The 16019-nt window shown below is 41.4% G+C and overlaps 1 protein-coding gene across 1 annotated transcript; it reads left to right on the top strand.

The window, feature by feature from the left end:
- The first annotated feature begins 4428 nt into the window (after positions 1-4428).
- Positions 4429-6103, top strand: fam240a (family with sequence similarity 240 member A). The gene is made up of 3 exons (XM_014174776.3): positions 4429-4605; positions 4894-5018; positions 5906-6103. The coding sequence occupies exons 2-3, from the start codon at positions 4897-4899 to the stop codon at positions 6015-6017; spliced, it is 234 nt and encodes a 77-aa protein (XP_014030251.1). The 5' UTR covers positions 4429-4605; positions 4894-4896; the 3' UTR covers positions 6018-6103.
- The last annotated feature ends 9916 nt before the right edge of the window (positions 6104-16019 follow it).

The raw sequence follows: 16019 nt of genomic DNA on the forward strand, positions 1-16019 counted from the left end.
GAACACTGAGCCAATCAAGGAGCAACTAGAGAACATTACCAAACCCTACGCTCTGTATTTTCCACTGGCTGCCACCACCACAGAAAGCACTGAGCTAGGCTGAAACATCTGCATTTTGGAGCTGACTTTCTGACTTAGTCAAGAAAGCAAAAAAGAGACCATGTTTGTATGCTGCTTTATTAGCTCAATGATTATTCTTTTTTTTACATTGTTTGCAAGCTGATGACAAAATATCATGCAAAACAGGCAAAACAGGCTCTGCCCACCTGCCCTGAATGATGGGTCGCCACTGATGGTTCTATTTAGCACCTTTTATTTCAAAGATAAATACAGTGCATTCGGAAAGTATTCAGAACACTTGACTTTTTCTACAATTTGTTACGTTACAGCCTTATTCTAAAATTGATTTAGTAATTTTTTTTCCTCATCAATCTACACACAATACCCCATAATGACAAAGCAAAAACCGGTTTTTATACATTTTGGCTAATTTATAAAAAAACAGTTTTTGCTTTGTCATTATGAGGTATTGTGTGTAGCCTTTACTCAGTACTTTGTTGAAGCACCTTTGTCAGTGATTACAGCGTTGAGTCTTCTTGGGTAGGATGCTACAAGCTTGGAACACCTGTATTTGGGGAGTTTCTCCCATTCTTCTCTGCAGATCCTCTCAAGCTTTGTCAGGTTGGATGGGGAGCATCGCTGCAAAGCTAGTTTTAGCTCTCTCCAGCGATGTTCGATCGGGTTCAAGTCCGGGCTCTGGCTGGGCCACTCAAGGACATTCAGAGACTTGTCCCAAAGCCACTCCTGTGTTGTCTTGGCTGTGTGCTTAGGGTCGTTGCCCTGTTGGAAAGTGAACCTTCGCCCAAGTCTGAGGTCCTGAGCGATCTGGAGCAGGTTTTCATCAAGGATCTCTCTGTACTTTGCGCCGTTCATCTTTCCCTTGATCCTGACTAGTCACCCAGTCCCTGCCGCTGAAAAACATCCCCACAGCATGACACTGCCACCACCATGTTTCACCATAGGGATGGTGCCAGGTTTCCTCCAGACGTGACCCTTGGCATTCAGGCCAAAGAGTTCAATCTTGGTTTCATCAGACCAGAGAATCTTGTTTCTCATGGTCTGAGAGTCTTTAGGTGCCTTTTACAGAGGAGTGGCTTCTGTCTGGCCACTCTGCCATAAAGCCTGATTGGTGGAGTGCTTCAGAGATGGTTGTCCTTCTGGAAGATTCTCCCATCTCCACAGAGGAACTCTTGAGCTCTGTCAGAGTGACCATCGGGTTCTTGGTCCCCTCCCTGAACAAGGCCCTTTTCCCCCAATTGCTCAGTTTAGCCGGGAGGCCAGCTGTAGGAAGAGTTTTGGTGGTTCCAAACTTCTTCTATTTAAGAATTATGGAGGCCACTGTGTTCTTGGGGACCTTCAATGCTGCAGACATTGTTTGGTACCCTTTCACAGATCTGCGCCTCGATACAATCCTGTCTCGGAGCTCTACGGACAATTCCTTCGACCTCATGGCTTGGTTTTTGCTCTGACATGCACTGTCAACCTGTTTACCACAGGTGGACTCCAATCAAGTTGTAGAAACATCTCAAGGATGATCAATGGAAACAGGATGCACCTGAGCTCAGTTTCGAGTCTCATAGTAAAGGGTCTGAATACTTATGTAGATAAGGTATTTTTTTTTTTTTTTTTTATATATATACCTTTGCAAACATTTCAAGAAGCATGTTTTCGCTTTATCATTATGGGGTATTGTGTGTAGATTGCTGAGGAAAATGTTTTATTTAATCCATTTTAGAAAAAGGCCGTAACAAAATGTGGAAGAAATCAAGGGGTCTGAATACTTTCCGAATGCACTGTATACCAGTTTTATTTTTGGAATAATTTGCACTTCCCAAACTATCCACCTTCATTTTATGATATTCTGTATCCAAAAAAGGAGCAATGCGAGTTCATTTTAATGCAGCGCTATTGTCATTTGGAATTATTTCAAATCATGTTTTTTTCATCAACAAGAAATTTTCTAGCCTTTCACAAAATATTTGTCTCTTGTGCTTTTGTTTTAAATGGAAGATGAGTCTGAAGTGTGTGAGTGTATGCTCTCTTCACTCTCAGTCCCAACTAATTCATTGAGAGTTGGCATATCATTCACATAGCTGGATATATTCAATATTGATTCAGATGCCTATATTATTATAACTGTACTTAGGGAGGTAATTATTGATTGATTACTCTTCCAAAATGTATCCAAAGACAACTGAATCAGTATATGGGAAGGATAGTGTAATTATAGTATATTAGCAAAGGCTCTGGCTGTACCCAAAATAGACCACATGACAACCCTTGTTACCTATTTTTAATACCGTTGGCGTACAGTGTGTCACACCCAGAGGAAATTAAATGTCAGACATGTGTTATCACATTTATCATCACAGCTACCCTCTCAAAAAAGTATTTGCTACACTGAGCACCAGTGTTAATTGCCTCATGGCCAACATAGATCACTTTCTCTCTCCACACAATGTTCTCTGTGCCCCTTTCACTGATTGGCCGAAGTAAATGTTGTCGTCGTTCTGCCTTGGACATGTCTGGTGCAATACTATGGGAATGGGAATGGGAGTGGGTTACCAATTGTCTTCATTTTAGACCTCATTCAGCATGTGAGTGGCGGCTTGATTGTTGTGGTTGATTTATATAGCAATGATTTATTGAGCTTTTTAGACGTTATAACCTATTCATATTAAAAAGATCCATGTGATGAAAAGTTCTTTTGGATTTTATAGCCTTGTTTATTAAAAAAAGTTTAAGGCCAACATTATGAAAGAAAACAAATATGTTCTATGGACAAAGAGGAGAAATTATAATAGTAAAATTCAATTAATGAATCAGATTTATTGTGAAATGTATCTATATTTTATACATTAACCAGTCATGTCAAGATGGCATAGATGACTATATAAAACTTCTAGATTTTAAGCAAAGATAAAATAAATGCAATTCAATTTTAAGAATTTGTAGGGATATCAAAACATTTTCTTTTTTTTAGGATGAGTGTCGTCTTGCGCTATTGTTTTCAGAGAGTTAAAACAAAGGAGTAGTGGCAGTATAACATTTTCAGAACCAATACTATTACCCTTCATCGGCAGTCAGTTAACACACAAAAAACACTTAATATCAATTGCAGCTTCAAACAGTGGCTGCAGTCCAAACATTTAAAAGACACACCCTCGTCCACTTACCCTCACCTTATGCCCTTATGTCACCATCTTGGAGGGCAGTCCAAATGATTAGCCAAGCAAGGGAAGTTTGCAACGAAAGCCCCTCAGCCCTCGTGTTTAGTCGACTTTGCAAGTGTACAATTATGTTCACTCCGGGGCCTGAAACTCCCCATAATTCAATTTGCGACAATAGTACATCCGCTAAGAAAAGTCTGCGAAAACTTAAAAACAACATCAATGGAGAAGTCAACATACAAGTGTAAGTAAAAACAAATGCAAATAAGTTAGAAATGGTGCTACTAATGCACATGACGACACAAACACATCTTGTAAATATGTTTTTGTTTGGTTATCTTTTGGAAATTGTAGAAATAAAACATTTTCCTTCTTCAGAAGTTCCAGCTAGGAAGGCAAATGTTAGATAATTAATTTGCTAGCTTTCATACAGTAGGCTTATATTAATTATATATTTAATATAAGTAGACATGCACTCATAATTGACTGTAGTGCATATAAAGCACCCACAAGCTCCCGGTGGCTGAAAACATAATCATCACGGGATGAACGAATTTCCGGCCAAGGGTGGTCCATTTAAAAATCATTCCTTCCTCCCTCGCCCCTTTCCCTGCAAGTTTATTCTCGTCAGACGTCATGACACATCATCAGAAGTGTCCACTTAATTTGAGGGCTGAGAGGATAAGTTGTGTCTTTTAAGTGTTTGGACCGGAGCCAGTGTCTTTATATTGCAAGTGCAACAGTTCACTTTACCTCAATGCCATCCAATAATTGAGGTTGTCATAAGGAGTAAAGGAGTTGTCAAGAAGATGTCAAGGATTTTCTGGTCATAAATTAAAACCTGATACATTCATCAGTTTTCCAAGTAACACGATCCACAGCTACCCAGCCGAGCCTTGCTGCTCTCTCCTCTCAGGGGCCACCGTCTTAAAATGTGGCGCGAGCCATTCAAATTGAATAAAAGGGGATGATATCAAATGACTAATGTGATCTAGCCAGAATGAACAGAACAAGCCAATCCTTCTTTTGGTGCTGGTGTCATTGGAGTAGTGGGGGCGGTTAGAATAAGGCCAGTGTGGGAGGCCCCTAATGCTGAGCTGAGCACTACTACAGCCCTGCTATAGGTCCCCTCTAAATGTAATGTCATCAGACGTAACAAAGGGAAGTAACGTTATGTTTCCCCCTCCCTTCCAAACTCTTCTCAAAAAGGCCAGATGACACGAAGGTCTTATGTTGTCGGCTCTTAAATAAAGCTCAGCAGGGGACGCGGGAGAGGGGAGTCTTTCATCGGCACCACATCCACCACGACAGGACTACACAGTACATCCTTTGACATTGAGGCTCTTTGGGAGAAGAAGATTCATACCCACAGAAGGTTGGTTTTAAGGATCTATGCATGCTGTTCCTCTTATTATTCCAGCTGGTTGGAACTCATTGTCTCATCACTAATATCTGACTACATATACTGTAGCTACTAGCTACTACTATACAAATACATGTTCAAGATGAAAAATGTATTACTGTCAAGAATAAACATAATTGACATTGATTTTCTGAGCCATTGAGAAATGTGAGACATTGCATAGCTTTTTCAAACCAGAATCAAATCTAACAGAATTTAATTGAGTCCGTGTTAACTAATTAGATGTGTCTTTTCTTCTAGGAAATGAATGTGGCTCTTATTCATGATAAGCTTTTTATAAAAGATCTCTGGGAACAAAAAATTGCTAAACACGACCAAAGGACAGAAACTGAAGACATGAGGAAGAAAAATAGTGCTCTCACCAAGTAAGTATTGTTGGACATTCTGAAGGGATACACTTCTGTGCTATAAGAATACTGCACAGGATATGAGGGAAGGGTACTCAAGGGAAACGAAGGTCTATTTATTTATGTTTTTGCAGAACTTTTCTTCTTCATATTTGGATTAGGAATACATCCTGCTGTGAGTGATAAAACTTCCACAATTTAGGTGATATCACTTTCGACGCATCTGCAACATGTAACAGACCATGATCTTGTTACGAGCAATATGTTAACGCTAAGGGCTTCTCAGGACAACTTACACTGACAATCGTATTAAAGTACTTGGCCATAAGAATCTCTAATCACAGAAGCAAAAGCACACTCTAATATCTCATAACCCCATGGCTAGTCCGTGGCTAGTCCATGTAATCATGTGTATATCCCTGATCTGAGAAGGACTGGAAAAACTTTAGGGAATCCGATATGATAATCAGAGAGTGTTGAGTGATATTAGGGGATGCCATATTCCATGCTTAGCTGTCCTACAATAGCCTGTGCTGCTTTAAGGTTAGAGGATTATCAGACACAGCAGTGTCACAGCAGCAACAAATGCAATAAGCCAAGTAGATGTGAGGAAGGTGGCAGAGCCATCCTCACAATACTGGGCACAAGAGCACGGTGTCACAAATAATAAACCCATTGGAAGTCCTAGAGGAATTGTCAAAGAAATTTTGCCTGGGTGCCCGTCTGTTTCTGCTCTCTTGCTAATGGAGTAGGTAAAAGCACAAACAGATCTGTAACCAGGCTAGAAAAAATCCATTGTCCTAACAATACACATACAATTAAGTAGCCTAAAGCAATATTGGAAACATATGGCTTATGGAATGTGTCTGACTTAAAAAAAACTATAATCCTTTGTCTTTACATAGGCTGCGAGACGAATGGCACCGAAGGCTTGAGAGTCGAACAAAACATCTGAAGAAATTAAATGACGAACTTCTGAGGAAGAGCAAACTTGCCAAACAGGCAGATGACACATAATGGAGTGTTGCATTTGTCCCGTCTGTTCTCGTGAAGAGTGATGTCTTTTTTCTGATATCAATAAAAAACATGTTTTATCATGGTCACTCCTGTTTTGTCTCACACTGAGGGAAGATTCACTATTGAGCATACTTTTTAGTCCAGCATTATCTATACTTAGGTTTAAGGCTTACGCATAGGCTTAAGTAGGCTTAAGTGAACGAAGCGTACACACTTGCAGTTAAAACAGGTTGAAGAGTGTTGGAAACTGACCCTAGGAGTTCAGTTTTCTCAAGTGTATTCTAGTATCACTGTAAATGGACTACAGAAGTCAACTATATAAATTGTGCCATTTCTACATGGAACAATGACACTATTGGTATGAATATAGGAAGTTTTACTGAGATCATGTATAACAATATCAAAGTAAATGTTAGTTTGGAATAGATTACGTTGGTAAATATGCCAAATGATTTTGTAAGTTGATTTATTTCTGTTGGAAAATATTCAGTATCCTAAGCAGTCGGTGAAGGCGTGTAGGTATTTATCACTTTATAAACTATAGGCTAGTGGCTATGAGTAGATATTTTTAAATACTAAGGCCTAAGACACTTATGCTGATATATTTGTGATACCTCCTCAGGAGCAGCTGAAGCATCACCCAGGCCGGTGCTACACTGTTGTCGGTGGTGCACTAAGACATTCAGAGGAAGTATAGGGGAATGAATGTTGGAGATGGCAAGGTGCCTTGAAGAAGAGCTCCTGGCCTGTCTGTCAGACTGACTTTCTCCCGGACCCTGGCTACTGTAACTATCAATACCCTTCTCTTCGCTCAATCCTGCCTTTCCAAACTGCCTCTACTTCTATCTGAAGTAGGCTAGAGACACCATTTGCTTTCCATTTTTTTTATATATATATAATTTGTTGTGCCTGTTTATTTTTTGCTTTGCAAGTTATAGGGACCACAATAGAAATAAGTCTCTGACTTTTGTGATATCCCTGTCATGTTTTGAAAATGTATTTACTGTGTATATGTGTTCTACATATTAACTGGTAATTAGAAATAGATCTATCTACCTCTATTCCAATGAAATTGTCTACCACTCTAAAATATGCAGTTTTGTCACACAACACAATGCCACAGATGTCTCAAGTTTTGAGGGAGCGTGCAATTGGCATGCAGACTGCAGGAATGTCCACTATAACTGTTGCCAGAGAATTGAATGTTCATTTCTCTACTATAAACCACCTCCAAAATTGTTTTACAGAATTTGGAAGCACGTCCAACCAGCCTCACAACCGCAGACCACGTGTAACCACGCCAGCCCAGGACCTCCACGTCCAGCTTCTTCACCTGTGGGATCGTCTGTAATAAAGCACTTTTGTGGGGAAAAACTCATTCCAATTGGCTGGGCCTAGCTCCCACTTAGGGCCTAATTAATTTATTAAAATGTTCTGATCTCTTTATATGAACTGTAACTCAGTAAAATCTTTGAAATTGTTGAGTGTTGCATTGATATTTTTGTTCAGTGTAGGTAGAACAAGTTGTCAGAGCACTACTACTGTGACATATTCACACAATGAATAGCCTAAAATATTGGAATATCTCAGCTGTTAGCTATTACTGTACCGACCACTTGTCAGTCTATAGAGTAGTCCTAGCCAATTTTGCATGCTGGTATTATTTTCCAAGACCAATGCTAGTTGTCCATCTTTCAACATCACTATATGGAAAATCAACAATTTGTCATGTACAAACATTTTCAATTACAGAATGGTCAACATAAAAGGTATATAACACAAGAAGATCATTGAAATTAAGAAAATACAGCACAACTAGAGGGCACAAGGCTCCCCAAATGCTTCTGACATGCAGCCGTTTGCACCCAACAGGTGGTCTGAAGGGCATTCATTATCATGTCATGTGTACTCTCTCTGGTAGGCAAATGCCTGACTGACAGCAGCGGCAAAATGTGTTTACTGCCCTGTCAAACTACAGACGGTATGTCACTGTATCACACTCAAAATATTGATTCCTTGTGCCAATGCTGAAAGATGTTGTCATGAGCATGATTCACTACTACTCAGCAATAGCCCAGGTTCTCACCCTGTGTATCTTGTATAGTATGAGAGTCAAAGTCTAGACCCACATTGACAAAAGAAATCACAACTCATTATAGCAAAATACTCCCATACTTAATGAATGTGATGTGTTTTCAGTAGGTAAAGTATTAAAGGCAAAGTCAGCGATGCACAAAGTAAACAGCTATATGCGGCCAACTTATCACATCATATCGCCGAGTCTCAGTTTAAAGTAAGCCGTAACAGTTGGAGAGTCTGACCTCTATTAAATAATTTAAACCTTTAACATCACCACTCAAAGTACAATTTTATTTATACACTACCGGTGAAAAGTTTTAGGCATTCTCTCAACTAGCTTCACCTGGAATGCTTTTCCAACAGTCTTGAAGGAGTTCCCACATATGCTGAGCACTTGGGGGATTGTGGAGGCCAGGTCATCTGATGCAGTCCTCCATCACTCTCCTTCTTAGTAAAATAGCCCTTACACATCATTGAGGTGTGTTGGGTCATTGGCCTGTTGAAAAACAAATTATAGTCCCACTAAGCCCAAACCAGATGTGATGGCGTATCGCTGCAGAATGCTGTGGTGGCCATGCTGGTTAAGTGTGCCGTGAATTCCAAATAAATCACAGACAATGTCACCAGCAAAGCACCCCCACACCATAACACCTCCTCCTCCATGCTTTACGGTGGGAAATACACAGAGATCATCCGTTCACTCACACCACGTCTCTCAAAGACACGTCGGGTGGAATCAAAAATCTCCAATTTAGACTCCAGACCAAAGGACTAATTTCCACCGGTCTAATGTCCATTGCTCGTGTTGCTTGGCCCAAGCAAGTCTCTTCTTCTTACTGGTGTCCTTTAGTAGTGGTTTCTTTGCAGCAATTCGACCATGAAGGCTTGACTCACAGTCTCATCTGAACAGTTGATGTTGAGATGTGTCTGTTTCTTGAACTCTGTGAAGCATTTATTTGGGCTGCAATTTCTGAGGCTGGTAACTCTAATGAACTCATCCTCTGTAGCAGAGGTAACTCTGGGTCTTCCATTCCTGTGGTGGTCCTCATGAGAGCCAGTTTCATTATAGCGCTTGATGGTTTGTGCGACTGCACTTGAAGAAACTTTTAAAGTTCTTGAAATGTTCCGTATTGACTGCCCTTCATGTCTTAAAGATATGATGGACTGTCATTTCTCTTTGCTTATTTGAGCTGTTCTTGCCATAATATGGACTTGGTCTATTACCAAATAGGTCTATCTTCTGTATACCACCCCCCACATTGTCACAGCACAACTGATTGTCTCAAATGTATTAAGAAGGAAAGAAATTACATAAATTAACTTTTAACAAGACACACCTGTTACTTGAAATGTATCCCAGCTGACTACCTCATGAAGCTGGTTGAGAGAATGACAAGAGTTTGCAAAGCTGTCATCAAGGTAAAGGGTGGTATTTGAAGAATCTCAAATATAAAACATATGTAGATTTGTTTAACACTTTTTTGATTACTGCATGATTCCATTTGTTATTTCATTGTTTTGATGTCTTCACTATTATTCTTCAATGTAGAAAATGGTAAAAATAAAGAAAAATCAAAAATGAGTAGGTGTTCTAAAATTTTTGACTGATAGTGTACATCAATACACCACCAGGACCCAGGCCCACTCAATCATTTCCGGTCACAACTTGCAGACTTGTTTACGTGCTGCTGTGCATTTTGTTGCTGACCTTACTTTGCTACCTGACAACTTTACGGTTTTTACTTTTTAATTACCGTTCATATTTTTTGTTTTTCCCTCAATCAACTTTTTTTCATTCAACTTTTTTCACTCCGGACGCTTTATCTGGATATGGTTCGTCAAGACCTCCAACAGCCGAAGCTAAGTAGTAACATTAACATGATGCCTTCTAATTGCAGTCGCTGTACTCATAATATACAGGAGAACGATTGTCTTACGGCAATGATAGCTGTGCTGCAAGCCCAGCTTCAGACGCAATCGTTAGGCAAGGGTAATTTCAGAGTAGGAAAGGATGAAACAGCATCTGTGCCACCAGTAAGTACAGATAGTTGTATAAATCCCCTCGCACAGTCCCCACAGCCGGACAACTTTCTCATGGCTTCTGGAGGGAAATGCTGTAGGAATGCTCAACAGCCGACAGAAACTTTCAACCGGTTCTCCCCATTAAGCAGCGAGTCGTAGTCTGAGGCCGAGCCTTCTCTGGACTCTACTCCTCCCGTTACGGGGTCTGAGACGCCGAAGGCTCCCACCATTAGCTCTGATCCATTACCCGTAGTATTAGACTTAAAACGAATCATCCAGCGATCATACACTGTTTACCAGGGGGCAGGGCTACCGACGTTAAGGCTGATCTGAAGATAGTGCTGGCTAAAGCGAAAACTGGCGAGTGTAGAGAGTATAGGGATATTGTTATCCACGTCGGCACCAACGATGTTAGGATGAAACAGTCAGAGGTCACCAAGCGCAACATAGCTTCAGCGTGTAAATCAGCTAGAAAGATGTGTCGGCATCGAGTAATTGTCTCTGGCCCCCTCCCAGTTAGGGGGAGTGATGAGCTCTACAGCAGAGTCTCACAACTCAATCGCTGGTTGAAAACTGTTTTCTGCCCCTCCCAAAAGATAGAATTTGTAGATAATTGGCCCTCTTAATTGGCCCTCTTTCTGGGACTCACCCACAAACAGGACCAAGCCTGGCCTGTTGAGGAGTGACGGACTCCATCCTAGCTGGGGGGGTGCTCTCATCTTATCAACGAACATAGACAGGGCTCTAACTCCCTTAGCTCCACAATGAAATAGGGTGCAGGCCAGGCAGCAGGCTGTTAGCCAGCCTGCCAGCTTAGTGGAGTCTCCCACTAGCACAGTCAGTGTAGTCAGCTCAGGTATCCCCATTGAGACCGTGTCTGTGCCTCCAGCTAGGTTGGGCAAAACTAAACATGGCGGTGTTCGCCTTAGCAATCTCACTAGAATAAAGACCTCCTCCATTCCTGCCATTATTGAAAGAGATCGTGATACCTCACATCTCAAAATAGGGCTACTTAATGTTCGTTCCCTTACTTCCAAGGCATTTATAGTCAATGAACTATTCATTGATCATAATCTTGATGTGATTGGCCTGACTGAAATATGGCTTAAGCCTGATGAATTTACTGTGTTAAATGAGGCCTCACCTCCTGGTTACACTAGTGACCATTAACCCCCACGCATCCCGCAAAGGCGGAGGTGTTGCTAACATTTACGATAGCAAAATTCAATTTACAAAAAAACCCCAGACTTTTTCGTCTTTTGAGCTTCTAGTCATGAAATCTATACAGCCTACTCAATCACTTTTTACAGCTACTGTTTACAGGCCTCCTGGGCCATATACAGCGTTCCTCACTGAGTTCCTTGAATTCCTATCGGACCTTGTAGTCATAGCAGATAATATTCACATTTTTGGTGACTTTAATATTCACATGGAAAAGTCCACAGACCCACTCCAAAAGGCTTTTGGAGCCATCATCGACTCAGTGGGTTTTGTCCAACATGTCTCCGGACCTACTCACTGCCACAGTCATACTCTGGACCTAGTTTTGTCCCATGGAATAAATGTTGTGGATCTTAATATTTTTCCTCATAATCCTGGACTATCAGACCACCATTTTATTACATTTGCAATCGCAACAAACAATCTGCTCAGACCCCAACCAAGGAGCATCAAAAGTCGTGCTATAAATTCTCAGACAACCCAAAGATTCCTTGATGCCCTTCCAGACTCCCTCTGCCTACCCAAGGATGTCAGGGATAAAAATCAGTTAACCACCTAACTGAGGAACTCAATTTAACCTTGCGCAATACCCTAGATGCAGTTGCACCCCTAAAACCTAAAAACATTTGTCATAAGAAACTAGCTCCCTGGTATACAGAAAATACCCGAGCTCTGAAGCAAGCTTCCAGAAAATTGGAATGGAAATGGCGCCACACCAAACTGGAAGTCTTCCGACTAGCTTGGAAAGACAGTACCGTGCAGTATCGAAGAGCCCTCACTGCTGCTCGATCATCCTATTTTTCCAACCTAATTGAGGAAAATAAGAACAATCCGAAATTTATTTTTGATACTGTTGCAAAGCTATCCAAAAAGCAGCATTCCCCAAGAGAGGATGGCTTTCACTTCAGCAGTAATAAATTAATGAACTTCTTTGAGGAAAAGATCATGATCATTAGAAAGCAAATTATGGACTCCTCTTTAAATCTGCGTATTCCTCCAAAGCTCAGTTGTCCTGAGTCTGCACAACTCTGTCAGGACCTAGGATCAAGGGAGACACTCAAGTGTTTTAGTACTATATCTCTTGACACAATGATGAAAATAATCATGGCCTCTAAACCCTCAAGCTGCATACTGGACCCTATTCCAACTTAACTACTGAAAGAGCTGCTTCCTGTGCTTGGCCCTCCTATGTTGAACATAATAAACATCTCTCTATCCACCGGATGTGTACCAAACTCACTAAAAGTGTCAGTAATAAAACCTCTCTTGAAAAAGCTAAACCTTGACCCAGAAAATATAAAAAACTATCGGCCTATATCGAATCTCCCATTCCTCTCAAAAATGTTAGAAAAAGCTGTTGCGCAGCATCTCACTGCCTTTCTAAAGACAAACAATGTATACGAAATGCTTCAGTCTGGTTTTAGACCCCATCATAACACTGAGACTGCACTTGTGAAGATGGTAAATTACCTTTTAATGGCGTCAGACCGAGGCTCTGCATCTGTCCTCGTGCTCCTAGACCTGAGTGCTGCTTTTGATACCATCAATCACCACATTCTTTTAGAGAGATTGGAAACCCAAATTGGTCTACAGGGGCAAGTCCTGGCCTGGTTTAGATCTTATCTGTCGGAAAGATATCAGTTTGTCTCTGTGAATGGTTTGTCCTCTGACAAATCAACTGTACATTTTGGTGTTCCTCAAGGTTCCGTTTTAGGACCGCTATTGTTTTCACTATATATTTTACCTCTTGGGGATGTCATTCGAAAACATAATGTTAACTTTCACTGCTATGCGGATGAAACACAGCTGTACATTTCAATGAAACATGGTGAAGCCCCAAAATTGCCCTCGCTGGAAGTCTGTGTTTCAGACATAAGGAAGTGGATGGCTGCAAACTTTTTACTTTTAAACTCGGACAAAACAGAGGTGCTTGTTCTAGGTCCCAAGAAACAAAGAGATCTTCTGTTGAATCTGACAATTAATCTTGATGGTTGTACAGTCGTCTCAAATAAAACTGTGAAGGACCTCGGCGTTACTCTAGACCCTGATCTCTCTTTTGACGAACATATCAAGATTGTTTCAAGGATAGCTTTTTTCCATCTGCGTAACATTGCAAAGATCAGAAATTTTCTGTCCAAAATGTATGCAGAAAAATGAATCCATGCTTTTGTTACTTCTAGGTTAGACTACTGCAATGCTCTACTTTCCAGCTACCCGGATAAAGCACTAAATAAACTTCAGTTAGTGCTAAATACGGCTGCTAGAATCCTGACTAGAACCCAAAAATGTGATCATATTACTCCAGTGCTAGCCTCCCTACACTGGCTTCCTGTTAAGGCAAGGGCTGATTTCAAGGTTTTACTGCTAACCTACAAAGCATTACATGGGCTTGCTCCTACCTATCGTGCCGATTTGGTCCTGCCGTACATACCTACATGTACGCTACGGTCACAAGACGCAGGCCTCCTAGAATTTCTAAGCAAACAGCTGGAGGCAGGGCTTTCTCCTTTAGAGCTCCATTTTTATGGAATGGTCTGCCTACCCATGTGAGAGACACAGACTCGGTCTCAACCTTTAAGTCTTTATTGAAGACTCATCTCTTCAATAGGTCCTATGATTGAGTGTAGTCTGGCAGAAGAGTGTGAAGGTGAACGGAAAGGCACTGGAACAACGAACCTCCCTTGCTGTCTCTGCCTAGCCGGTTCCTCTCTCTCCACTGGGATTCTCTGCCTCTAACCCTATTACAGGGGCCGAGTCACTTGCTTACTGGTGATCTTCCATGCCGTCCCTAGGAGGGGTGCGTCACTTGAGTGGGTTGAGTCACTGACATGGTCTTCCTGTCTGGGTCGGGGGGTTAGGGTCAGTCTGTTATATCTGGAGTATTTCTCCAGTGTCCTGTGTGAATTTAAGTATGCTCTCTCTAATTCTCTCTTTCTTTCTTTCTTTCTTTCTTTCTTTCTTTCTTTCTTTCTTTCTTTCTTTCTTTCTTTCTTTCTTTCTTTCTCTTTCTTTCTTTATTTCTTTCTTTCTTTCTCTCTCTCGGGGGACCTGAGCCCTAGAACCATGCCTCAGGACTACTTGGCATGATGACTCCTTGCTGTCCCCAGTCCACCTGGCCGTGCTGCTGCTCCAGTTTCAACTGTTCTGCCTGAGGCTATGGAACCCTGACCTGTTCACCGGACGTGCTACCTGTCCCAGACCTGCTGTTTTCAACTCTCTAGAGACAGCAGGAGCGGTAGAGATATTCTCAATGATCGGCTATGAAAAGCCAACTGACATTTACTCCTGAGGTGCGGACCTGTTGCACCCTCGACAACTACTGTGATTATTATTATTTGACCATGCTGGTCATTTATGAACATTTGAATATCTTGTCCATGTTCTGTTATAATCTCCACCCGGCATAACCAGAAGAGGACTGACCTCCCCTCATAGCCTGGTTCCTCTCTAGGTTTCTTCCTAGGTTTTGGCCTTTCTAGGGAGTTTTTCCTAGCCACCATGCTTCTACACCTGCATTGCTTGCTGTTTGGGGTTTTAGGCTGGGTTTCTGTACAGCACTTTGAGATATCAGCTGATGTAAGAAGGGCTATATAAATAAATCTGATTTGAATCAGTGTTCCAAATCAGACATTATTTGTCTTTTTACCAAAGCACAGTACTTGACTTGGGCAGGAGCTCACTGGAATTGAGTACCGGCACCTCAAATGTTCTTCTGCTTGACTTCCTCCACCTCCTATAGAATATTAGCTCAAAAGTATTGAGGAGTTCCTGCACCTAAATAAAAACGCTACTGGCACCCAAAATGAGTACCGGCACCTATTTCAGTCCAAGTCAAGCACTAGCCTAAACATGCTTAATATGCCATCAGATAGAATTCATAGCAAGAAGTAGGGTGGGGTGGGAAAGGGATATATACTGAATTAAAATATAAACGCAACATGCAACAATTTCAAAGATCTTACGGAGTTACAGTTCATATGATAAAATCTGTCAATTGAAATGAATTAAATAGGCCCTAATCTATGGATTTCACATGGCTTGGCAGGGGTGCAGTCATGGGTGGGTCTGGGAGGGCATAGGCCCACTCACTTGGAAGCCAGGCCCACCCACTGGGGAGTCAGGTCCAGCCAATCAGACAGAAATACCCCACGCCCCTGACGACCACATCCGGTGAAGAAGCCGGATGTGGTCGTCAGCCGGTTGGACGTACTGCCAAATTCTCTAAAATGACATTGGAGGCAGCTTATGATAGAGCAATGGACCTTCCTGCAGTCAGCATGCCAATTGCACACTCCCTCAAAACTGGAGACATCTGTGGGATTATGTTGTGTGACAAAATTGCTAACTTTAGAGTGGCCTTTTATTGTCCCAAGCACAAGGTGCACTTGTGTAATGATCATGCCATTTAATCAGCTTCTTGATTATCCATCCACCTGACAGGTGTGGCATATCTTGGCAAATGAGAAATGCTCACTGTAAACAAATTTGTGCACAACATTTTAGAGAAATAAAAGTAGGCCTAGATAAAATCTACTGCCGTACATAAAATCTATTTAATGTAGGCCTATGTAATCAAATTGAATTATGGTTGATTATTTACCAGGAAAAACAAAGCCCACTGTAATTTTTTTTAAAGAGACCAGAGAGAGAATAAAGTAGACGGCATCAGTCAAAATCGTG

The sequence above is a fragment of the Salmo salar genome, chromosome 26 (genome assembly GCF_965601325.2).
Source record: "Salmo salar chromosome 26, fSalSal1, whole genome shotgun sequence".
NCBI classification, from domain to species: Eukaryota; Metazoa; Chordata; class Actinopteri; order Salmoniformes; family Salmonidae; genus Salmo; species Salmo salar.